Source organism: Doryrhamphus excisus, linkage group LG9 (genome assembly GCF_037039965.1).
Source record: "Doryrhamphus excisus strain RoL-2023G ecotype Guam linkage group LG9, RoL_Dexc_Guam_v1.1, whole genome shotgun sequence".
Classification (NCBI taxonomy): domain Eukaryota; kingdom Metazoa; phylum Chordata; class Actinopteri; order Syngnathiformes; family Syngnathidae; genus Doryrhamphus; species Doryrhamphus excisus.
In genome coordinates, this window is record NC_136365.1 from 8257753 (window position 1) to 8282222 (window position 24470).

Here is a 24470-nt window from a genome sequence, read left to right on the forward strand (position 1 = left end):
CATTTGCTATAATAACAACAATAAGAGACTATAATAATTACAATAAATAAATCTCCAGAATCTCCCCTTCTCTTTGATTGCCATTGTTCACTCACGATAATAACGTAAGGTCAGGTGTAGCCTTTAGCCTGGTGGTCGGGGCTAGCGCTGGAGGTTTTAGTAGGCTAGAGAAGGTCATTCTCCAAGCTGCGTCTACATAATCCGTACTGCAGAGTAAAGATCTAGTAAAGGTCTAAGATGGTATGCTTGTGTTCACCTCGCTGGGTTGATTTGTCAAAGCTAGCGCTTCATTTACTTTCACATCTCACGGCACACAGCTACGGTGCGTTCAGACTGGCCAACACGGTGGGAAATCTAAACGCTTGACAAAAAAGTGAAACAGTGGTACATGCAGGCTGTACATTTTACCTGTATTATTATAACATATTTATACATTATTAGTGATGCATGAATACGGAAAAAAGGCTAAACAACTAAAACTAAAGGATATACGACTTTGTGGGGTCCACTTTATTGCCAAAACATGCAAAAAATTGGCAATCTATTGGAAATTGACCCATAAAATTAACGTTGTGTTGCTTGGGGACTCCATTTATAATAATATGAAATATGTAGCGTGTTTTTTTTTTTGACTTCACTGTCCTGCTGCTGTGATGTCACATTATATACATATAAATCAGGGTGTATTATACTGTACCATGTGTTGCTATTTTTTTCCTATCTATTGAAGTGTTTATATAACCAACAGTCCATTCGGCCACTATTTGCCGACATGTGGCACATCACTCGTCATTGAGAATCTGTGCAGATGGTCTAACCATATTGATTATCATTTTCCACATGGGCATAAACTTGTATGATGTCTGGTTCTGGTTCTGCGTGGATCCGGCTGGTGCTGCCTTGTATGTAAGGGCGTGTTTGCCTCAGTGGTCGTCCTGGCAACGTACAAGTAGCAAATAGATTTCGGGAAACAACGTCCAAATCTGTGTTGCACTTTATATTTTTGTAGATAATATATATTTATTTTTTTTATTTATTACTGTTGAATAAATTATTGTCTCACATTACTTGTGTCTTGCTTGAAAATGAAAGAATTGTGTGTTTTTTATTTTATTACAGAGTCAAATCCAGTGCATTTTTTTACATCCATTTAAGCAGTACACACAGTGTACTTTGTCCAGGTTATGCAAGTAGACGCCATGACTGCTTAACACAATACAATACTGACGCTAACCCGGATTAGAAAAACCTCACAAGGTTGTTCTTCAACTTTTTGTTCTAAGTCCTCTTGAAAATTCTTTTAGCGTCCACGCCTTCATAGTTGTAGCTCTGTGGGAGGAAGACAAAAGCGTCACACAACCTAAGGGGCTCACTTGTGATGGATTGCATGATTCATCGTGTGTACTTCACCTGTATGAGCTCATCTCCTTGCACAATTCTGGTGGTTGTCAGTTGCTTGCCGTTGTCTTTCCTGTTGAAAATGCCCTTCAGCGTGTCCCCCTCCATCGCCCATGCACCCTGCAAATGGTCCAATGGTCAATTCAAATATTATTGATATGATGGCAATTCACAACAGATTATTACTGGGTACTGTTTTGCAACGAGGCGGCACAGTGTTCGAGTGGTCAGCGCGCAGACCTCACAGCTAGGAGACCAGGGTTCAATTCCACCCTCGGCCATCTCTGTGTGGAGTTTGCATGTTCTCCCCGTGCATGCGTGGGTTTTCTCCGGGTACTCCGGTTTCCTCCCACATTCCAAAAACATGCTAGGTTAATTGGCGACTCCAAATTGTCCATAGGTATGAATGTGAGTGTGAATGGTTGTTTGTCTATATATGTGCCCTGTGATTGGCTGGCGACCAGTCCAGGGTGTACCCCACCTCTTGCCCAAAGAAAGCTGGGATAGGCTCCAGCGACCCTCGTGAGGAAAAAGCGGTAGAAAATGAATGAATGAATGAATGATTCGCAACAGATGTTAGCTACACATACATCTGCCAGTTTTCTTTTATATACAAAAGTTTGGAGACACTTTTTCATGTTATTGAATGACAAAGTGTCTCCATTCTTTTGGCTTGTGCTAGTAATGTCAAAAGTTTGGAGACATTTTCTCATTGTCATAATGTCTATTGTGTATTAGTCAAAAGTTTGTGGACACATTTCCATTCAATAGCATGAAAAAAGAGTCTCCAAACTTTTGTATATAAAAGAAAACCGGCAGAAACCAACACTTAGGCAACAGAGATAAGATAAAAACATGCTAGGTTAATTTGGCGACTCCAAATTGTCCATAGGTATGAATGTGAGTGTGAATGGTTGTTTGTCTATATGTGCCCTGTGATTGGCTGGCCACCAGTCCAGGGTGTACCCCGCCTGTTGCCTGAATACAGCTATTAGTATTATGTCATTTACGGGACAACTTTTGAATCTGTGTCTGTGAGTGACAGGAAGAAAAGCTGTTTCTTGGGGGGAAATCATTTGTTGCCACGTATAAATCTGTACACCCTGAATTTTTTTGACTTATCAAAAATTAATATTCTTGTCAGAATGTACACCAACAGTCGCAGAAACGGACGCCCGCTACTATGTGATGGCACAAGCAAACATTGTGGACACATTTCCATTCAATAGCATGAAAAAGTGTCTCCAAACTTTTGTATATAAAAGAAAACCGGCAGAAACCGACACTTTGGTGACAGAGATAAGGAAAAACCTCAAACAGGGACTCAAATTTGTACTTTCAGGAGACCAGGAAGACCTGGGTTTGATTCTCTATGTGGAGTTGTGTGGGTTTTCTCCCACATTCCAAATACATGCTAGGTTAATTGGCGACTCCAAATTGTCCATAGATATAAATATGAGTGTGAATGGTTGTTTGTCTATATGTGCCCTGTGATTGGCTGGCGACCAATCTGTTGCCTGAATACAGCTGGGATAGGCTCCAGCATACCCGCCCCCCTCCTAGTGAGGATAAGTTTACAGCAACATAGTGTATTACTATAAGAAGAAAATGGCTTAATGTGTTTAATATGGGAGCTTCCACTTTAGATGAGTAATATTTGCAACAAGTCAATTGATTTGATGGATTTATGAAACCAACCGTGAGCAATCGCGTCTTGTTCGGTATACTTACAGATAGTTCTGTCCCGTCGGCCAGGCTGTACTCAAAGGTGACGCCCAGGGTGAAGTCTATTTCCAGGGTGCGGAAATTGCTGCTCTCCTTGACGTGGAACTTGTCTCCGTTCTGCAAGATGGTGATTTTGAGGTTGTCGTGGGCGGCCAGCTTCCTCTTCACCATGTTGATACCTGTCAACAGGTGCTAAATGTTAGCGGGATGAATCACTAGCTTTGTGTACAGTAGGTGGGTTCAGTTTGGATGACCTTGTACCAACATTTACTTTAAGCTTCCCATTCAAGTACGTCATAAAGGTGGTTTGACTTTGTAAGGAACCATGTTTGGTAACCACAGTCCTTAGGAAAAGGCAGTAGAATAAATAATAATAACTCAATGGTAACAATTAACAAAAAAAATTATTGTAGTTGTATGTCTATATACTGTACTGTAAATAAAAATGAAATAGGTTATTATATGATATCAAGATATTTCATACATGTTTTTAAAATGCACTAATCAGAAATATACTTCATTAATTTGTGTTACAAATGTTTAAATGTTACGATTTACGATTATATTTATGGCAATAAAAAATTAAAAAGAGGCATACATAAGTGTTTTCATGTATTAGGCATATATTAATTTATAATATTTATTTACCAATGTAATATTATTATGGTAACACATTGCATACATGTTCCTGTTTGTATATTAATTATATCAAATTATTAACTTGTTTTTGGAAATATTATTATTTAATGATAATGATTCACAATTATAAATCACATTTAATATATTGTTATTTATATGTAAATTATATCCATTCAGTTTTTTTTATATTTTATCTTATTTAATTATAATGATACCTAATGATGATATAATGTATTGTACATTTTAATATTAATATATATCTTATTTAATTATGTTAAATCATTGTAATATCACATTTTATGCTATTCTTATTTACATTTAGGGTATATTAGCTTACATTTTAAAAAATGTAGATGTAATTATGTACATTATCTCCAACAAAACAACCCCTGCCATCTCACAGTTTGCTCACATACCCATCTGCTCCATGAACTTCTCATAGTTCTCATTGCGGTCCACTTTCCAGTCGCCGTTGAAAGTCATCTTGGTGGTGATGCAGGTGTATCGAGGATGGTGGTGGAGGGGGGGGGCTGACTCTGCCGCAAAGGAGTACTATTTAACACAAGCTTCCCTCTTTTATAAAAGCGCTCTTATCTTTCCATCTATCCAAGTGCTGATGTGGCTGTCTAAAGCTCAGGTTTGGCCAGGTAAATACTCACGGCCGCGTCTGATTGGACAGCTTCAATACACTTCAGGCAGGCAGAGAAGCAGCCCAAACATGCAAGAATAGGAGGAGTGTGTGCGTGTGTATATGTGTGTGGTGTGTGTGTTTACTTAGGGGGTGGGTCCATGTTTAGTAAGTGTCAAGAACATGCAGCATTTCTTGACAAAATCCAGCGAGAACAAGTTCCTAGAAGGAAAGAATAACATAACATAAAGATATTGATATGGCCATTAGAAATAGTTCATCAATTGATTAGTCATTAATAAATAAATTAATAATGTTATAACAGTTATTGGCATCAAAGACTTGTTGCTGAATTTCGACATTGACATTAATGACTTGTGTTTGTATTCATTATTATATCATTATTCATTCATTCATTCATTTTCTACCGCTTTTCCTCACGAGGGTCGCAGGGGTGCTGGAGCCTATCCCAGCTGTCTTCAGGCGAGAGGCGGGGTCCACCCTGGACTGGTCGCCAGCCAATCACAGGGCACATATAGACAAACAACCATTCACACTCACATTCATACCTATGGACAATTTGGAGTCACCAATTAACCTAGCATGTTTTTGGAATGTGGGAGGAAACCGGAGTACCCGGAGAAAACCCACGCATGCACGGGGAGAACATGCACACTCCACACAGAGATGGCCGAGGGTGGAATTGAACCCTGGTCTCCTAGCTGTGAGGTCTGCACGCTAACCACTTGACCACCGTGCCTATATCATTATTATTATTATTATTAGTAGTAGTAGTAGTAGTCGTAGTCGTAGTATTAATTGATTATTATATCAGTATTATGTAATTTACGGGATAACCTTTGTATCTGTGTCTGTGAGTGACAGGAAGAAAAGCTGTTTCTTGGGGAGAAGTCATTTGTTGCCACGTATAAATCTCATGCAAACTCTGAGGGTGGAATCAAACCCTGGTCTCCTAGCTGTGAGGTCTGCGCGCTAACCACTCGACCACCATGCCTATATCATTATTATTATTATTATTATTATTATTATTATTATTAGTAGTAGTAGTAGTAGTAGTAGTAGTAGTAGTAGTAGTAGTAGTAGTAGTAGTAGTAGTAGTAGTAGTAGTAGTAGTAGTAGTAGTAGTAGTAGTATATCAATTCATTATTATATCAGTATTATGTCATTTACGGGATAACCTTTGAATCTGTGTCTGTGAGTGACAGGAAGAAAAGCTGTTTCTTGGGGAGAAGTCATTTGTTGCCACGTATAAATCTCTCCACCCTGAAATTTTTGCCTTTTTTTAAATTTTTTTTGTCAGAGTGCACACTACCAGTTGCAGAAACGGACGCCCGCTACTGTGTGGTGTATGTGATGGGACAAGCAAACATAAGCATGTCTCTCCACAACCTCGGAGGTTTTCTGCCCTGAGTCACCAATAAGATCAGAGCGTCCCAATGTGAACCAGATTTGGCTGTGCGTCAAACTTATCGCTGAGCTAAGATCTCATGACACGATGACCTGTAATTGCACTCAGGATGATAACGCGTCTCCATCATACCTTTGACCTTCATTTGGTCATGGCTCATACGTGACCTGATGGTTATTGGACTGCAATCGACACCAGCAACAACCTTCATTTGAACCAAGGATTGTCTTGTGTCTTGACGGACAGTCAATCGGATCGTCTTTTGGGTCATGCATTTGACATTTTTGTTCCATCACCCTCCGACCACGTTCACAGGGAGAAAGCTTATTTGTCTTTGCCAGCAAGATCAGTCTGAATACATGACAGAAAATTCTATTGAATACACATTTTGGGCTGTAATTGGCTGTACCCCGCCTCTCGCCCAAAGTCAGATGGTATAGACTCCAGCATACTCTCGACCCTGAGGATAAGTGGTATAGAAAATGGATGGATACACATTTTTGGGTGTGGTCTTAAACATTCTTTGTGTCACTCCTATTTCTTCAACAATTTAAAATGTCGATTCTGGTCTAACAATGTTGATAGGGAGGGTATAAGGTAATGGTAATGGTTTTATTTCATTTGAACATGCATCAGATTACAATTGAATGCATCACATAATCAGTTCACAGTTCCACATGTACAAAAGAAATGGGAAGAAGCAAAGCTTATTAAATCCTACCCTTCCATCTTGTACTTTTACAATCAGTAACTGTTACATTTGTTCACTTCCTGCTTTCCTAATTGATTTTTTTTGTCACAAACCAAAGTACGAAGTGATATGACCATACAATTACATAATGGGTACCATAGTAACTGTCAATATAGTGATATATATAGCACATCATGACTGGTTCAAGACTCTTTATCCTTGTATATTGTTGTCATAGTATAAAGACTATACAAATGAAATACATTTTCCCCTTGTAATATTTTCATAAGCCTAATTTCTGGTCACCCTCGGCCATCTCTGTGTGGAGTTTGCATGTTCTCCTTGTGCATGCGTGGGTTTTCTCCGGTTTCCTCCCACATTCCAAAAACATGCTAGGTTAATTGGCAATTCCAAATTGTCCATAGGTATGAATGTGAGTGTGAATGGTTGTTTGTCTATATGTGCCCTGTGATTGGTTGGCCACCAGTCCAGGGTGTACCCCGCCTCTCGCCCGAAGACAGCTGGGATAGGCTCCAGCACCCCCGCGACCCTCGTGAGGATAAGCGGTAGAAAATGAATGAATGAATGAATAATTTCTGGTCAAATTAGGCCTTTTATTGGAATACTATGACTTTACTTTTTTATCATAAGGAGATGCATTTCTCCAAAGTGCCAAAGGCCTTCAGTGATTGAGTGTGTTATCTCCCTAAAGATTAGTATCTCGTTTCAGGCACGGCCGGGATGAACTTGAGCAGCTAATATTTAACACAATAATAATCATATCTGAAACATAGCACATTTGATGCAGCTCTTGTGGTGGATGTCTAATTGGCATTGATTTACATACTGTATTTGCTGTTTGTTTTTATAGTATCCATGGTAACACTTCTCTTGGTGCACTTTGTTCAGTCTGTCATTATTATCACACACTTTTGTTCTTTATTTTATCCAACATGGCAGGACAGGCTGCAGAATATGATCCTGTGCTTTTTTTGCACATTGTGATCATTCCGGAATAGGAAAAGCCTGATGGTTATTTTGTTTATTATTCATATTTTCTCCAAGAGGCACATTTTTTGCAGCCAGCTGTGATTGTTGTGATTGTACAATATAACTCCCACATTCTAAAAACATACATTATCTTGCTTTAGAATATCTTAAGCCATTTGTGTTCTCTCTTCAGCACAGTTTGACCTCAATAAAGTGTTTTTATTGCTGTGTTTAAGTGTGTATAGTACACTGCTAACAAACTAATCTGCTATCAGCTTTGAGATAAAAAAACAAACACTTTATAATCACCATAATGAGCTGAGGAACATTCTATACAAATGTTGCGGATATGTTCCTTCATTTGACCTCACATATTTTAGACATATACGCTCAAATCTATGGAATTCTTGCTTGGAAAATTAAATAAAAAAAACAGTGAATCATCTCTGGTGATGTAAGATTCATTATTATGACCTTTGACCTAAGGTATCTCAAACAACTTGTTACGTCGTTAAAATGATCTACCTTGACCTTTTACCTCATTCGTATGGCAAATTTGCAATAATAAAGTAATTTAACTTGATAGAACGATAGAAACAATATTACCTGCCATACTTGTAGCTCCCAAAGGGCGGTGATCCTTATGCGGCCACAAGATGGCGCCTCCAACACAGGAAACAAGCTAACACGAGCCAACTGAACTGAAAGCTCACGTGCACACGCTGATAAAACGTTGAAATGACGTCAGAAATATTAGTTAATACTTTATTTGTCTCACTCTGGGTTGTGGTTTCCATAATACAGAGACCTCCGGTGCAAAAGGAAAACATATCAACAACGTGATGGTAATAATAATATAAGATGTCAAATGTGAAGGTGCCTTAATACTATTCTATGGATGCAAACAAGTAGTAAATATGCTGCTTTGATATGGACTCACGTGCCAATGTATAAGTACATGTATATACTTGTTAAAAAATATTTCATGGGTTTATTTCAGATTTAGACACCAATTAATGGCTCAGGAAGTTTTGCTTTATTAATTTTTGTTTTATTTGAACTGAGCACATTCCATGCGTTTAAAGCAATGAACTTTCTGGCAATTTTGGGGGGGTTGTTATTAGCAGCTAAATTGAGACTTTTCAAATAGCGCATATACTAATTGATTGAGATTTATTTAGCTTTTGGCAAGTGAGTACCGCACATCAAACCAAATAGTGTACATATTCTTAAAGATGGAAGTGCTTCATAACTTTCCATTTCGTCCTTTGAGGTGAAATCAAATGAAGCAACATTAGGATTTTAAATTAAATTGGTACATTTCACACAAACCTGTTAACTAATTATTAACTTTACTTTCAAAACATGATCATCATCTGTTTATTTTTGACTTAGGCATTGTTAATGGTTAAATAACGATTTATTTTTTATTTGTGAGTGTGTGCATTGTACTTATGTAAAATGCTTTCCAAATCCAACTATCATGAACATTGAAATGCTAAGCTAAAGTCTTCATGGCGTACTGTATGTTAAAAAATATATATATAGTACATACTGTGGTGTGGCAGAGCACGATGGCACAGTTTCATAGAAATGCATTAGGATATCAAAAGCATGTTATTTCATTCAATACATCTGCTTGATTAGATGGATTGTTAGGCTTGAAATTGAAGGGGACTCAAGGTGTGTCAGTGGACTTCCTGGACAGGAACCACACCTTCATGGGCTCCTTCTTTCCCTTCATGGTGACAGGGCCACGATACTCCAAATTGAACTGGGGGTCTGCGTTCTCAGCTGACTGCAAACACCTATAAGGCAAGATCACAGTTGTTTTCATTGGAAAGTGTCTGCTTTTATTTTGAAGGCAATCTGTTTTCCCACAATGCCTTGAGAAACCAGGAAGTGTGAGCACAAAAGGAGGGAAAATGTGGAGGGAAAATGCTGATTTGTTTTGTTGGTGTTCATTCATTCATTTTCTACTGCTTATCCTCACGATGGTTGCAGGCGTGCTGGAGCCTATCCCAGCTGTCTTCGGGCGAGAGGCGGTGTACACCCTGGAGTGGTCGCCAGCCAATCACAGGTAAAAATGTCTATTTTTGACAGGCGGCTTGTTGAATAGATAATAGTTGTGGGCTTTCTAAGAGCAGCACTTGTAAAGGTGACTGCAGGGGTGTTATGTCATGTCTACAGTGCTCTAATAATCTTTAAACAAATATTTAGACTGTTGTCATAAATGTTCCACTTATAAAGGAGGAATCCTAATGCTGTGGAAATTGACGTATCACAAGGGTCACACATGCTGGAGCCTATCCCAGCTGTCTTCGGGCGAGAGTCAGGGTAATATTTAAAATTTACATAGCAAATTTGTATACATAAAAAAATATATGTATATGTACGTATATGTATAATGTATAAAAAAATCACTTCCCGAATTGAGTGACAAAAAATATCTAACCTTTTCTTGATATTCTGTACGGATAATCATACTGGCTTACCTGTAAGTATACTCTGAAACGTTGATTTTGCCCTTTTCGCCAGTGGTTTCAGTGCGACTTGTGAGGTTGACTGTGTTTCCAAACAGGCAGTAGCGGGGCATCCTCTGGCCAATCACCCCAGTCACCACCTCTCCTGTGTGGATCCCAATTGTAATCTGAAAAAAACATCAGGTAAACAAGAGGAGGACAAGGCGAGAGAGGAACGTTTCTTTTTAACCCAACTTCGTTAGACAGCCAGTGGCTCTCTAAGGCGGCACAGCTGAGAAGAAGGCAGTCATTTTAGAGATGAAGCTGAAAGTAACTCCAGTATTACAGCACTAATCTATATTAAATGTTGCTTTAAATGTTCCTATCAATTACAGTAAAAGTGTTGAGATGAATCACTTGTTAGGTAACCAAAATCCCCAGGAGGATGTAAAGGACTTTATATAGCTCAGGAAATAGGATTTTTCGAGGGGAGGTGGTATATAAACATGGCAATGTGACTACCAACTAATCACTGTAACAGGAAAAAGTAGCAGAACAAGGATGTGGAGGGCCCCAAAGGTTGGGTTTACCTTGGGGCCCGAAATGCAGAAAACAATTCAAAATCCACATGAATGATATTTACTTTCATTGAAGACGTGATTGTTGCCAAAGACGCCATGTGGCAGCAAGATCAACACAGTCGCAAAACCGTGCCGCACCCATACACAAACTACAAATACCTATAAATGTAAATACACATATTATACACTACTCAATACTTATGAATGCTAGATAAAAACCCTGTAGGGCTTTGTAAATGCTTAGCTGTTCGCTCTCCATCGTGTCTGTGTTACAAGACATGTTTACTGTGTCATTCATTCATTCATCTTCCGCTTTTTCCTCACGAGGGTGAGGAGTCTATCCCAGCTGTCTTCGGGCGAGAGGCGGGGTACACCCTGGACTGGTCGCCAGCCAATCACAGGGCACATATAGACAAACAACCATTCACACTCACATTCATACCTATGGACAATTTGGAAACCCACGCATGCACAGGGAGAACATGCAAACTCCACACAGAGATGGCCGAGGGTGGAATTGAACCCTGGTCTCCTAGCTGTAGAGTCTGCGTGCTACCCACTCGACTGCCGTGCCGCCTGTTTACTGTGTATTGTGTGTAAATGACCAGTTTGGCATGCACTGTCTATTCTATTCCACCAAGTTCTCAGGTTGAGATATGAGTGTAAAGGACATCTTGGGGGTTCGAATCTGGCTATAGATTGGGTCCTTAATGAATGCCGGTACTACTATATCTTGCAGCTATGGTGTCAGAGAGCGAGAGAGAGAGCGTTGTAAGCCATCTACAGACTATTTCCATGTGAACTGGTGGGCGCTGATGGTTTTCAGTGCATGAAGGCACTCCTGAGTGTCTGAGATGAATGAGAATCTATTTTTAGCGGTGGGATCGTGAGATGATTTGAGTCTGTTTCTGCTACGAAATTTGACTGTGTGTGCTCCTGGCCCAAAATTAGCCTTTTGTTGAGGCAGTTTTTCTTTTTTTTTTTCTTTCTACAGTACGTCTTCACAATCATTGGTACAATAACAATCGCCAACGCTCATTTAAACAAATGTCTGCTGTTTCGTGTCCAGGTTTTCACTGCTTATTGTTTCAACTTGCAAATATGTGACTGTTGTAGTATTTTCCATTTGGCAGGACAGGAAGTTGTACAGTTTTTTTTGGGTGTGTGCTTTCTTAATGCGGAAACTGTAGCAGACGATGGTTAAATCTTAATTAGCTGAATGTATTCCACTGACACTGGAAAAATATTTCATGTGGTCGAATACTTGGTGTAAACAAACAATAAGAGAAGTGTAAAGATGAGGTGAAATTTATAAAAATATAACAAAGAACAAAAATTGTTGTAATTATAAATTGTTGTGATAATGACATACCAGTCTAATATACATTTCTCTTATTAATATGGAATAATTATGATAAGGGGGCAGCACGGCGGTCGAGTGGTTAGCGCGCAGACCTCACAGCTGGGAGAGCTCGGAGACCAGGGTTCAATTCCACCCTCCATCTCTGTGTGGAGTTTGCATGTTCTCCCCGTGCATGCATGGGTTTTTTCTGGGTACTCCGGTTTCCTCCCACATTCCAAAAACATGCTAGGTTAATTGGCGACTCCAAATTGTTCACATTGAATGTGAGTGTGAATGGTTGTTTGTCTATATGTGCCCTGTGATTGGCTGGCCACCAGTCCAGGGTGTAGCCCGCCTCTCGCCCCAAGACAGCTGGCATAGGCTCCAGCGCCTATGTGCACATGTTCCCAAAGCGTGAGTGCGGCTTGTATAACGTATGTCTCACCTGTACGGGCTCGTCATCGACTTTGACTTGTCCGGCAATCTCCATCATGTCGAGGGCGAGGTGGCAGATTGACTTGGCGTGATGCGTACACGGCTCTGGCAGGCCACTCACCGTCATGTATTTGTCACCCACCGTCTCCACCTGTGCATAACATTCCATCACATCCAGTGAGTGGGATTATTTGCTTTATTTTCAAGTGCATCATGTGATCCTACTGTTTTCTTTAAATACACACAGCAGCCAGAAATAAACCCAAGCACTTGCAGATAAACACTCAAACACTTACATCAGCTTGAGACATTCGGGGGCCTCAAATAGTGGGACCACCAAGCCATTGAGCTTGTAGAGTAAATATTACTTCTTTTGGTGACCCAGTCAGTGCCTGAAGCCAATGGAAGCCCAGCTGGAAGTGGAGAAGGTCTGTTTGACTTCTTCAAGTGCATTCTTGTCTGAAAGCCCGGAGTGTAAATCTGCTGCATGAGGCGTACAAAGTACTGTGCCGCTCTCCAAAGCTGTGTTGTTTAGAACTCAGTACTCCCGTTCTTGTGGCGAAAAACTCAAGTCAATGGCTATAAATAGTCATTTTGTGAACATGCAGTGAGGGTAATTGCATCTCATTTGTACTTCTTGCCCCCTCCGTTGCCCCTAGTGTCTTGGTAAAAGTAATGCTTTTCACCTTGTATACATAGGGGTTGTTCCGAGAGTCTGTCAAGATGTCGAAGCGGGTGTAAACATCATTGAGTAGGTTGACTATCTTGATGGCTCCCTCAGCAGAGGCATGCTTGCTGCAGAAGGCATTGAAGCCCACAATGCCACTGAAGAGGATGGTGACGTTATCGTAACGCTTCGCCGGGACAGGACGTTTGTGTCGTAGCTCGTTGGCAACAGATGGCGGCAAGACAGAGTAGAGCAATCTGAAGAAAAAAAAAGCAAAGAAGTATAAAGAAAAGGAGGAATGATGGTGTTGTCGAACAGCGTGCGAACGACAGCCAGACGGGATGCTGTCCTTTTTGGATCGGTCCTTTATTTGCTCACCCACCACCTTTTGGCCATTTCTACACGCAGGCTGCATTTGGGTGGGTGGTGTTTCTATGGTAACCAGTTGGATCATGGTGGCCTGTTAAAAGTAAATACTATCAGGCACATCTTTTGAAACACACAAAAATCTACCTTGCCAAGGCAAACAAAGTCTACTCCCATCTCACTGGTTGGCTTGAATTGGGTTTCAAAACATTTTTCCCTCTGTAAATGTTATGGTGTGCTATCTGCTATCCTACATCATAATGTGTTCTTTTTATGGTTCTATGGTCATCATCACATAATTCCCCTTTGCCAGTGTTGGAACCCCTCTGTGGGGGCATAACATCAAAATTGTTCATTCATTCATTTATTCATTTTCTACCGTGGGCATGCTGGAGCCTATCCCAGCTGTCTTCGGGCAAGAGGCGGGGTACACCCTGGACTGGTCGCCAGCCAATCACATATAGGGCACATATAGACAAACAATTATTCACACTCACATTCATACCTATGGACAATTTGGAGTCGCCAATTAACCTAGCATGTTTTTGGAATGTGGGAGGAAACCGGAGTACCCGGAGAAAACCCACGTACGCATGGGAGAACATGCAAACTCCACACAGAGATGGCCGAGGGGGGCATTGAACCCGGGTCTGTTGTGATTAAAAAAAACATAAACCCTATTGTCCAAACAAAGGTACCTTTAGTTGTACCAGGCATTAAAATGAACAAGAAACTGAAGAAACAAGCCTGGTCCAATAATTGTTTGCATGACTGTAGGTACCTGGAGGACCCCACTGCATACGGTCCCTTTAAGAATAGAAATGAGGGGTAAATATAGTCCAACCTGTCTGTCTTCTTCTTTTCATCCTCCAGAGCTCGAAGTGTATGCTGCAGGCGGTCAGTCAGTATCTCCAGCTCCTGAGTCAGCTTGTACTCCTCACGAAACTGCTCCCCCAGCAACACCAAGTCACGGGTGGCATCATGGAGCGGGATGTCGCTCAGGTACAGACCCCTTCTTGTCAGATCGTCCAGGTTCATTACACTTTGTGAGGAAAAAACAAAGTACAAAATGCAGAGATGACAACGTTAATATTTTTAATTAACTTTATTGAACTTGGGTCTCCTAGCTGTGAGGCCTGCGCTGAGGTAAGTTATCCTTACTTCTAATAAAGTGCTGTGGTGAAAGGGGATTATATTGTGATGTTAATGTGGGCACTTCCTAGTCAGTTTTAGTCCCAACACTAATTGTATTTCCTGTTGGGAAACAACCTAGTGCAATGTCTGATCTCTTGCTCTAAAAGTGTTTTCCATCTATGAGGCCCAGGTGTCTTGAACCCTGCTCTTCTCTTTCCAATATCATCTCATGGATCTGGTTATACAAGGGCCATTGAGGTTAATAGAGGTGACAACAGATGGTAATCAGCAATTTGAGTTTTCATTGCTTGTGCACTGCTGTGTGTCTGCACATATTTCAAAAAGCCTCAAAATGACCTCTGCAAAAAACACAAGCATTTCCCATTCAACATCTGAAAACAATACTTATGTGCACTGTGTACTTACCTCGGTGAGCAAAGAAAAAGGATGTTCTCTGCTTCGGGCAAATAAATCATCTGTCCTTTCAACCTCAGACAGCTGATTTCCACTCCAGTCAGCTCGTCCTCGTTCTCCACGATCTCCACATTTAGCAGGCCCTCCTGCCAGGGTTACACCACCTTTATGAATATTTCATTGCCTATTCCTCCACAAAACAAGCCTAAAAATGGGTCATCAGTCTCATCTCATTCTTATTTTTAAATTCAAAAGCTTGCTAAAAAACATTTTAACCATTTTATAGTGTTACATATATATAGTGTATATAGTGCAAATATTGCAATGACCTTAATACCTCTTCACCGGACCGATGGGAAAGGAGTGAGGTTCCCGAGCCTCAGTCACAACTTTCTGTGTGTTTTTTTTTTTTTTTCAACAGCATATGAGTCACTTCTGATACAGTGATCTACTGTACCTTGCTTCGCAGGACAAAGACAGTGTTGATGTGGGAAAGAATGCCATGATAGCTGAAGTCAATGTGCGGGCGGACCAGGGAAAACACTGAAGTGAGGATGCAGGCGCCAGGCTGGAGCTGGGAAGAGTGGAGAAATAAAATATGCATAATTCAGTCTTACCAGATTTGAAATGGCTATGTATAAACATTTCAGGTGGCCAAAAGGTCACCGCTCAAACTGCAGTTCTACTGATAATTAATTTATCAGTGGCGCTGCATGGCAAACAGACTGATAATACGGCATGCGTGGGGCTAACCTGAGGCAGGACTCGGTAAATGGCGTTGCCGCACTGAGTGAGCATCAGATCTTTGTCAAACATCAGGTGGAAAGGAAAGGCCTTGCAGAATGTGTACGGGCTGATGCGTGTCTCCTGCGTGCCGTTCTCCTCAAAGCCGTCCAGGTCCTCGTAGAAGGCTTCTTCCTCTGAGTCCTTTTCCTCAATCAAGAACTTGATGTGGTCGCACTCCTCGCTTTTCGGCTGGATCATCTGAAGTCAAATCTGAAGCTGAAACTTTATTCATTCATTCATTTTCTACCACTTATCCTCACAAGGGTTGCGAGGGTGCTGGAACCTATCCCAGCTGTCTTTGGGCGAGAGGCTGGGTACACCCTGGACTGGTCGCCAGCCAATCACAGGGCACATATAGACAAACAACCATTCACACTCGCATTCATACCTATGGACAATTTGGAGTCTTCAATTAACCTAGCATGTTTTTGGAATGTGGGAGAAAACCGGAGTACCCGGAGAAAACCCACGCACGGGGAGAACATACAAACTCCACACAGAGATGGCCGAGGGTGGAATTGTATTACGGACTCCTAGCTGTGAGGCCCGCACGCTAACCACTCGTTCATCGCGCAGCCCTGAAACTTTATATTGTTACAAAATAAGAGGGACACTTCGGTCCAGTAGAGTACAGGTTTAAATGCATTTAAACATGTTTCCTTTGTAAATAGTTTTGAAATATCTGACCCAAAGTGGCCCACTTTATCCCTTCATTCGGGTGTCAATCACATTGGTACGTTTCAGTATGCAGAGACATTGCACCGATTGCACGTTACAAAGAAATTAATAGAATGTGGTTGACTGGTAACCAGTCCAGGGTGTACCCCGCTGGGATAGACTCACCCATGACCCTGAACAGGATAAGCGCTTAATAGAAACACGGCTTTACTCTACTTCAATAAACAATATTATTATTACCCAGTATTGCAGTATGTATTATTTTATCATTAATCTCAAGTATTTTATAGTCTATATAAATAAAGATAATGGAAGTACAGACAATGACATTAATCAGTACTGGCATAAGGCACGCCGATGTCAGGCTGCTGTCTCTGCACCCTGTTTCCACAGTAACCATGGCTAATAATTCCAAGATTGGGTTTCGCATTTGGAGCGTGTACAGTTTTTCTCCTCTTTCTTTACACACACACACACAGGCACGTGCACACACACATGCATATCTAATATATATATAGGAGTGCTGAAAAAATAGCCTGTGCAAAATGCTTAGGGGGCATAGAATGGAGAGCACTGACCGTTATTGTCACTGGTAGTCGTTAGGAGGCTGTGGCTTTTTTTTACTGGGATTTTACTGGGCATCTGGGAATATTAGCATATAATTCAGATGTGGCCCTGCGGACCGCATTCGGCCAACCCTTTGTCGGTCCCTCAGTGAGGGACCTATTGAATTTTATTATTACCGCTGTCATTAATTGTGTTGCTGGTCATTATGGTCGGAGACCACCTCTTACGATTGTGCCAAAAGTGAGGAAGAGTGCCGCGCCTGGGTGCGAAACGTACCATGCTTTGGGTGTTAAGTGGGCCCAGGCATGGTAAGATTTTCCGAGTGTGAGTACGCCCACTCGCACTTAATTGCCCATCAATGATATAAATGGTTATAAAAGTGATGAATGCCAGTACAAACATCCTGAAAAGATTGCATTAGACACTATTACTTAGATCTAAAAATATCCTCTTTGTCATAAATATTAGCCAAAAGAAAATCTGCTCTCTTATTGCAATCTAATCACAGCTTAAAAAAGAAAAATGACATTTAAATGGGCAAACCTTCATTTCTATCTCTGTTCCATGTATTTGCTGTGCGACCGTTTTAATGATGCCAATCACGATGTCCTGCAGGCCTTCTCTCTCCGAGTAGTAGTGAAGGATCAGATTGTTGCCCTTCTCCGCATCCGTGCACCGGAAAGAGGGAGCCCTCATTCCTGGATAGATGGTGCCCAAGTGGTCGTGAAGGGCGTCCAAATTCTGAGAATCATTGCAAATGAAATGCATGTAAAGTCATGCAGCCAATAGAAGAGACAATTGTACAGTACTTTATGTATGACAAGCAACTATCAGTCAACAAAAGTAACTGAAGTACTTCTTTGTATGTATTTACATAGGATACGTTATATTAATCCAGGGTCTGGCACTGTAATGGCGTCAGTATGTATAGCTGTTAAGGCCATGCAGCAGAATGCAATTCCCCAATACATTAAGTTTGAGCCTCCTTTTTAATCTCATCCCTTACTTCATAACGTTCAAACAAGTCAACAGATTTTATTGAGAAACAGAAGTAGGGTTAGAGCGTTAGTTTTTAGATCGCTCATAATTTGCTTGCATAGTCTTGTATTCATGTTTCTGGACATGGTACAGTTATCTCGCACTTTTTGTTTGGAAGTATCTAATCTTTAACGATCCATGCCTGAGCAATGACGCAGCAATGCCTTCATGGTTTGCATTGTGGGCTTCACAAGCTACAAACGTCGATATCCAATTTTCATATGGTAGGATTGGAACTGCAGTCTTGTCCTCATTAAATGCTCGGGCTCTGCCTCCACACATCAAGAGTCCAGTGCTTCCATTCTTGTGGTCAGAATTTCTGTGGCATTTTAGACAGAAATGAAGAGGTCCCTTATTGCATCTTCTCGTTCTTCAACTGAGAATGTTAACTTTTTGCCTTTTTCTTGTGTCGGAACTGCCTTCAAATTCAACTCACACTTTTATTTTCCTTTAATTTGAGAAACTTTTTTCACCAATTTGGAAAGGCTGCTGAATCTTTTCACATCGATGAGGTTTTTAACTGCTTCCCAGGCAGGCTCATGTATTTCTGGATGAGATAGTGTGGCTGACATTACCCTTCTTTGGAGTTTGTTTACCTGTTCCTTGCCTTGTGTTATAATTTCTGCCGCTGACTTTTTAGTCCACTCTTTCACTGGCCATTTCAGGAATTCTGCTCCATTTTGACATGTGGAATTCTTACTTAATTAGTCAGGAGTGCATCCTCTTGTGATGATGTCAGCAACATTGAGCTCTCCAGGAATCCACTACCAATTTGCTATTTGTATTCCACCTATCTGGTTAAAAAAGAAAGTGTGGTATCCGTAGCTGTCCACTAGGTTAAACCAGCGATTAATCTTTAGTTTGCCTTGTTTTTCCAGATATTTACTGAGTCTGCCTGTAAAGACTGCCCTGCAGATTTCTATTTCTTTAGCAGCATCCCCCTTCTGATCTAGTGGAATCAATTTAGCCTTTAACTCTACGAGTCGTACTTGAATCACTTTGCCTGTGTTCCATCTTAGGTACATTACGGTTTTGTCACTGCCACTGGAAAAGCCCAAACAGCTCTCTCTGCCAGTGAGGTTGTGTGAAACTTTGAGGGACATATTGTACATATTCCCTGAACAACTTCTTCCGCCACACTGTCAGAAAGTGTTCTGTTTCATGTTTCACATGTTAACGTTCCTCCTTGAGGATTTCTCCTTTTTGCTTTGTTGGTGTGACAAGACTGATAGTACCATGAAGTCCAGCGACTTGGCTTAAGAGTTTTCTTCTCAAAGGGTTTGTTGTGTTGCTTCACACTTTTTCTTTCAGGAGATGTATCCCAGTTCTAGCTACATTCAAAGAGAGCCATCTTTGTAGTCCAGGCAAGCCTGGCTTTAGACTCAACAGACCTCGCTTTGCAGTATTTGGTTAAGGGCGTCTGGTCCTTTCAGTAGAATATCATTCATACTTATTCCTTCAAACTTTTGACTCCTGTTCCTGATGAGTCACACAGGGTTTGTCACCAAATGAGTATTTGTGGCTACCAGACAGCTAACGAACCACACTGGTCAACTCCAATCATTTAATGTCTCATTCACTGAGTTTTGTTGCAGCTCCTTGTTTGACCGTATATCGTATATCAATATTCAACCTAAATAAATCGAGGTATGAGTTTTGGTCCTAGGCTATCTACAAAATAGCAGTAAACTCCCACAGACCCCTATGAAACCATTCAGAAACAGATAAGCTCCCTTGAATGCAAAACAGTCGAGCATTTTACCTGAAGAAATTCACGAACATTTGATCCCAGTACTCGCAAGATAGTGTCGTATCCAGATTCTTGGCAAAACTCAAAGAACATCTTCCCAAACATCTGCAAGATGTCTCCCGCATCAATTTCTGGAAAAAAAGATAAGAACACAGGAGGGTTGTAACTTCTGATTCTGAGTTTAAATTCATGTAAATCAGGGGTCTCAAACACGCGGCCCGCAGGACACTAGTTTGAGGCCCCCGCCTTGATATGAAAGTTTAATGTTAGTGCGGCCCGCGCAAGTTTGATATGGATGCTGTATGGTATCATGTACCCAGAAAAAATTATTACGTTTGATTAATGTTTATGTTAAAGGTTAAATAACTGTTAATAGTTAACCTCCCTATCCGTGTGGAAGTGGTAAGTTTTTGGCTATTTAAGTTTAAAGGAAATAACTTGAAGGCTACCGTTTAGGTCGGTAGCTCTCTAGTTTGCGAGTTAGCATGTGTCTCAAGACCCTGCAGTTGCGCAATATAAAAAAAGTAAATAAAAAAAGTATAAATGTGACTATAGTCGTGTTTTGTCATGTCTACAGGGCTCTAATAATGCTTTGTTCATTTTAATCTGAAAAAAATAATTTGTCTACTCACCAACTATATGTGGTTTCTTAAGTTTTTATTATTTGACATTTTATTATTATTATTATATTTATATATTACTGATTGATTGATTTTCTTTATTCTTGATTTGTTTATTTAGTTTTCATCTTATTTTGTGCAGAAAAATAAAAATTAAGATATTTGAGAACAGTGGAATGTTTTATCAAAGCTTTTATTGTAGAAAATCGGAACCAAAGCACTGAAAAAGTTTGTATATTTTTCTGTTTTTAATAAATGCGTTTTTTTGTTTTTTTTTTGGAAAACCTGATGTGGCCCAGCCTTGCCCAGATCCTAGCTCCAGTGGCCCCCAGGTAAATTGAGTTTGAGACCCCTGATGTAAAATTGCATGACGGATTTATCTCAACGGTTGTCTCGACTACTGCAGATATAAGAGAAAAAAAAAACTTACTGAGGACTTTGCTTGCAGCTCCAACAAGATCATATGTCTTGGCATCCTCATATATGATTCTCACAAGGAACTGTCCCTCGATGTCGAGTTGAGCTTCCCTCCTGAACACAAAAGCCTATTTTACACACAGTTCCCTATACATTGCCGTTACAGGAGAGCTGTCATTTATCTGCCTGTGTCTTTTATACAGAACCCATTGAACTGGGATATTGCCGCACAGTGACAATCAGATAATTAGATGTTGATGATGACAGCACCGGAGACTGGTGTGACATATAAAATACTTGTCGACCAGCGACACAACAGGATTGGATAAGTGAGTCTCGGCAATTGCAGAGTCCCACTCTCTTACTGTTCCGATACAACCTCTGAAAGACGGAAAATCTCATGAGAAATTCAGTGGGCAGACGCAACTCTTATTTTACAATCGGAAGTCATCTAAACTACTGGAAGTGTAATCAGCTTTAAATTGCCAGCCAATCATGCGTATCACAGTGCAGTTTATTATTTATAAATTAAACAGCACTTTATCAAGTAGAAAAGGCAATGAGGTTGTAATTAGGCTGTTTAGCTGAGATAACAAACATGATTTATAGCACTGACCAACAGCAGGTTCATTACAGTAGATCCCATAACAGCTGAAAAAACATTCTAGACCCTAAAAGGCTTTGCATGGAAAATGGGGATTCATTTTTCAATTAATCAGCTGATAGAAGTTGGGAAAGAAGACAACGGTGATGAGTTGTACATGATATATCAGTGAGATATGTCTGCATGGAGTCGACGGCTGCCGGCCGAAGAATAACAACTTAGAAAACATTAACACAGGACAGCTGCTGTTATTTTCTTTTGGTTCGTTTTTTTTCTTTTAGGGTCACGCCAGGTTCAGGGCACGATAGAGCGAGACGAATATTCCAGCGTGCTACAAAAAAAAAAAGTAATGTTGACATTATGCTGTGTTTGTAGCTGATAAAACTGAAAAGGCACTCAAAAGCAACACGAAAGCTGTATGGTACTTTTCACATTTTGTGCAGCAATCCTTACATTTAACCCACAATTTTTGCAAATATGCAACAAAAAAATGGTAAGCACTTCATCAACATGAGACAATTTACTTGTATTTAAGTCAATGACCTGCACTGTTTACACAAGTTAGACTTAAACACATAGTTAACTCCCTCTAAAAACAAAACCCATGGTTCACATCACAAATATAATGATGGATCCAAATGCTATAACGTGCATTTGTAATGATCGCTGCCTATATCTAGTGAAAGAATGCCACTTTTTTACCCATTTTTGTTGCAATAATGGACATTACGTTTACATTCATGATCTGTAGCACCCACAGCACAGTTACATCAGCGCTTAGTCATATACTAATCCAGGCCAGCATTGAAATCAATGGCAATTACATTGATTATAACATAAAATGGAAAACCCACCACTGATGTCAATACATGGCGAGTGAGTGGAAGAGCAGAGTGTCTCCTCTGAATTTGAATGATCCTGTACAATTTAGAATTTGATGCAGTGGAGTACAGTCAATGTAGGCAAAATGACGTATGCCTCAGAAGTAGTTCCTCCATATGAAAAGAACAGCAAACAATAAATAATCAATGTAATTATTAAGCATGCATTCATCTGTGCCGTCTTCCTTATTTATGAGGGATCACACTGAATCGCTGCTCTATAGAGTCCACAACTCAATACAAAGGGACAAATAATTAGCATAATATGTCCCCTTTAAATATTTTTTGTTTTGCTCCAATATCCATACAATCCTCAGTAAACAGTCATTTTCCACATTGCTGTGCTGTCAATGAATGTGTTATGATGTTTCATACATGGCTCGAACGATCTGTGTTTTGTACTCATAATGCCGCGTCACATTTTGACCAGCTCTACAGTTTCAGAGCATGAGAGACACTGTGGTTCGACACTGGATTCTGGAAGAATAAACACATATGGGCCCTACCAGTCACGTTTCAATGTTCACTTTTTTCAACTTTTCATACTTTTGAGCAAGCCATGGTTCTCATATTCATTTCTCTGCAAGTAAACAAACAATTTCATTGGCTCATTATGAGTGACATCACTGCATCTGCAGTGAACAGGGTTGTTGACAGGGGGGGACAAAGCACAGAAATGGTGTGGGTGTGTGTGGCGATGGGGGGGGTTCACGGATTATTTTGTCCCAGGCCCAGCCAAAGCTGTCAACGGCCCTGGCTGTGACGTAACCATAATAACTGATTACGGTTATATTAGACATAGACTTTCTTTATTGTCATTGCACAATAACACAGCAGTGAGATGTAGTTGCCTGGCTCCCGTGTAATAATAAATAATAATGTGGAGAATAAATAGATTACATCAAATATGAACAACAATGTACAGCGTAAACAGTAATTTGTACAAATAATTTAAATAATTTAGATATAAATAACAACTGATTATATGTGATAATTCTATTTCCCATTCACTTTATTTGGTCACAGGTCCATAAAGGACCATCACTGGTTCCAAGATACACCATTTGGTGATGGCTGTTTTAGAGTAATCCAAACACAAACACAAAAGTGCAGATCAGAAAGGTGCACACAGAATCGGAACAACATGGCTTGAAAAACAACAACTTGTCAAAACTCTCAGCATAACAATTCACTGTCAGGAATGTAAAATGATTTTGGTATTGTTGTGGCGTCATTTGTTGCGTTTCCTTTTCTGGAGTCATCTTCAACTCTTTTCAAAATACTTCCACTTGTGCCACTTGAAGTGGGTGTTTTTTATTATTGCGTTGTACAGTAATCTAGTCCAGATTTGAGATGTTTAAGTCCAGGTCTAATATGGTCTAGATCAGGCACTAACTTTGGAAGGTGTTGCAAGTATTATATCCCACACTCTTCTAGTAAGCCGTGCCTCAATGCAACACACCTAAGCTCTGGCATTGTAATTTTGAGCCAGTTGCAAACAGTCCCTTTAATGAAAATACATTAATTTGAGGTACTGTTCTTATATTTTTTAAGTAAAAAAAAAAAAAAAAAGTGAAAATTGGAACTAGCACCTTAAGTGGTTTCCACTTGAACTTCCTGTAAAATGATCATATTTGTTTCCTGGTCAGACTGTGGTGTCAGCCTGCTTGTTAATCATTAAAGGCACACGTCCAATGGCCTGTGTGATGTCAAAGCTGTGCCTGCTAACAGTGAAACATTTTTAAAATAGCACTCACTTGATGTCTTCCCATACTTCCGGTCCGTAATTCCTTAAAACGAGCAGTTCCAAGGCGTGATTGACAAACCCATACTGTAAATAGACGAGAAACAAGCACATTAACAGCGTGCTGATCACTTCCCCGATCAAATAAACTTCTTGTTACACACTATTCACTCAACATTGGAGATTTTAAATTGTATGTGATCCGACTGTGTTCACCTGTTAATATGTGGAGTAATAACACTAGCTATTCAGGAAACGGGGAAAAAAACGTTACGTCGCCTGCTAAACAGCTATTTTCTCCGGCGTTAACACATTAAACACGATCCAAATATACGTACCATAGTGGAAAATCCTCTTCCTCTCACTATAATTAAACAAAAATCGTCAGCTTTGGCACAACCTTCATCGTTTGACACAGATGCTGATGGTCTTCACTGCGCTCATGCCTCCCCGCTCCATCACTGTATGATTGACAATACTTTCG

The 24470-nt window shown here is 40.3% G+C and overlaps 2 protein-coding genes across 2 annotated transcripts; both read right to left on the bottom strand.

Annotated features, from left to right (window-relative positions):
- Positions 1 to 509: 509 nt before the first annotated feature.
- fabp2 (fatty acid binding protein 2, intestinal) lies at positions 510 to 4608 on the bottom strand. Its single transcript, XM_078793354.1, has 4 exons — positions 4179 to 4608; positions 3130 to 3302; positions 1411 to 1518; positions 510 to 1329 (listed from the first exon to the last, which is right to left on the bottom strand). Exons 1-4 carry the CDS (start codon positions 4243 to 4245, stop codon positions 1279 to 1281), a joined length of 399 nt encoding a protein of 132 aa, XP_078649480.1. The 5' UTR covers positions 4246 to 4608; the 3' UTR covers positions 510 to 1278.
- Positions 4609 to 9112: 4504 nt separating this feature from the next.
- On the bottom strand, positions 9113 to 24465 carry gucy1b1 (guanylate cyclase 1 soluble subunit beta 1). Its single transcript, XM_058069621.2, has 13 exons — positions 24325 to 24465; positions 24000 to 24073; positions 20771 to 20871; positions 19733 to 19851; positions 17476 to 17673; positions 15655 to 15885; positions 15359 to 15475; positions 14914 to 15047; positions 14198 to 14395; positions 13007 to 13244; positions 12331 to 12471; positions 9996 to 10150; positions 9113 to 9308 (listed from the first exon to the last, which is right to left on the bottom strand). The coding sequence occupies exons 1-13, from the start codon at positions 24325 to 24327 to the stop codon at positions 9179 to 9181; spliced, it is 1839 nt and encodes a 612-aa protein (XP_057925604.2). The 5' UTR covers positions 24328 to 24465; the 3' UTR covers positions 9113 to 9178.
- Between the last annotated feature and the right edge of the window lie 5 nt (positions 24466 to 24470).

Bases quoted from the DNA above. Each gene is read 5' to 3' on its own strand.
- fabp2 (XM_078793354.1), bottom strand. From the start codon at position 4,245: ATGACTTTCAACGGCGACTGGAAAGTGGACCGCAATGAGAACTATGAG. The intron at 3,303-4,178 runs GTATGTGAGCAA...ACCTGTTGACAG, and splicing joins GAAGTTCATGGAGCAGATGG to GTATCAACATGGTGAAGAGG. The intron at 1,330-1,410 runs GTGAAGTACACA...TTCCTCCCACAG, and splicing joins AAGGAGATGAGCTCATACAG to AGCTACAACTATGAAGGCGT.
- gucy1b1 (XM_058069621.2), bottom strand. The intron at 15,048-15,358 runs GTACAGTAGATC...TAACCCTGGCAG, and splicing joins TCTTTGTCCTGCGAAGCAAG to GAGGGCCTGCTAAATGTGGA. The intron at 13,245-14,197 runs GTTGGACTATAT...TTTTTTCTTCAG, and splicing joins GAAAAGAAGAAGACAGACAG to ATTGCTCTACTCTGTCTTGC.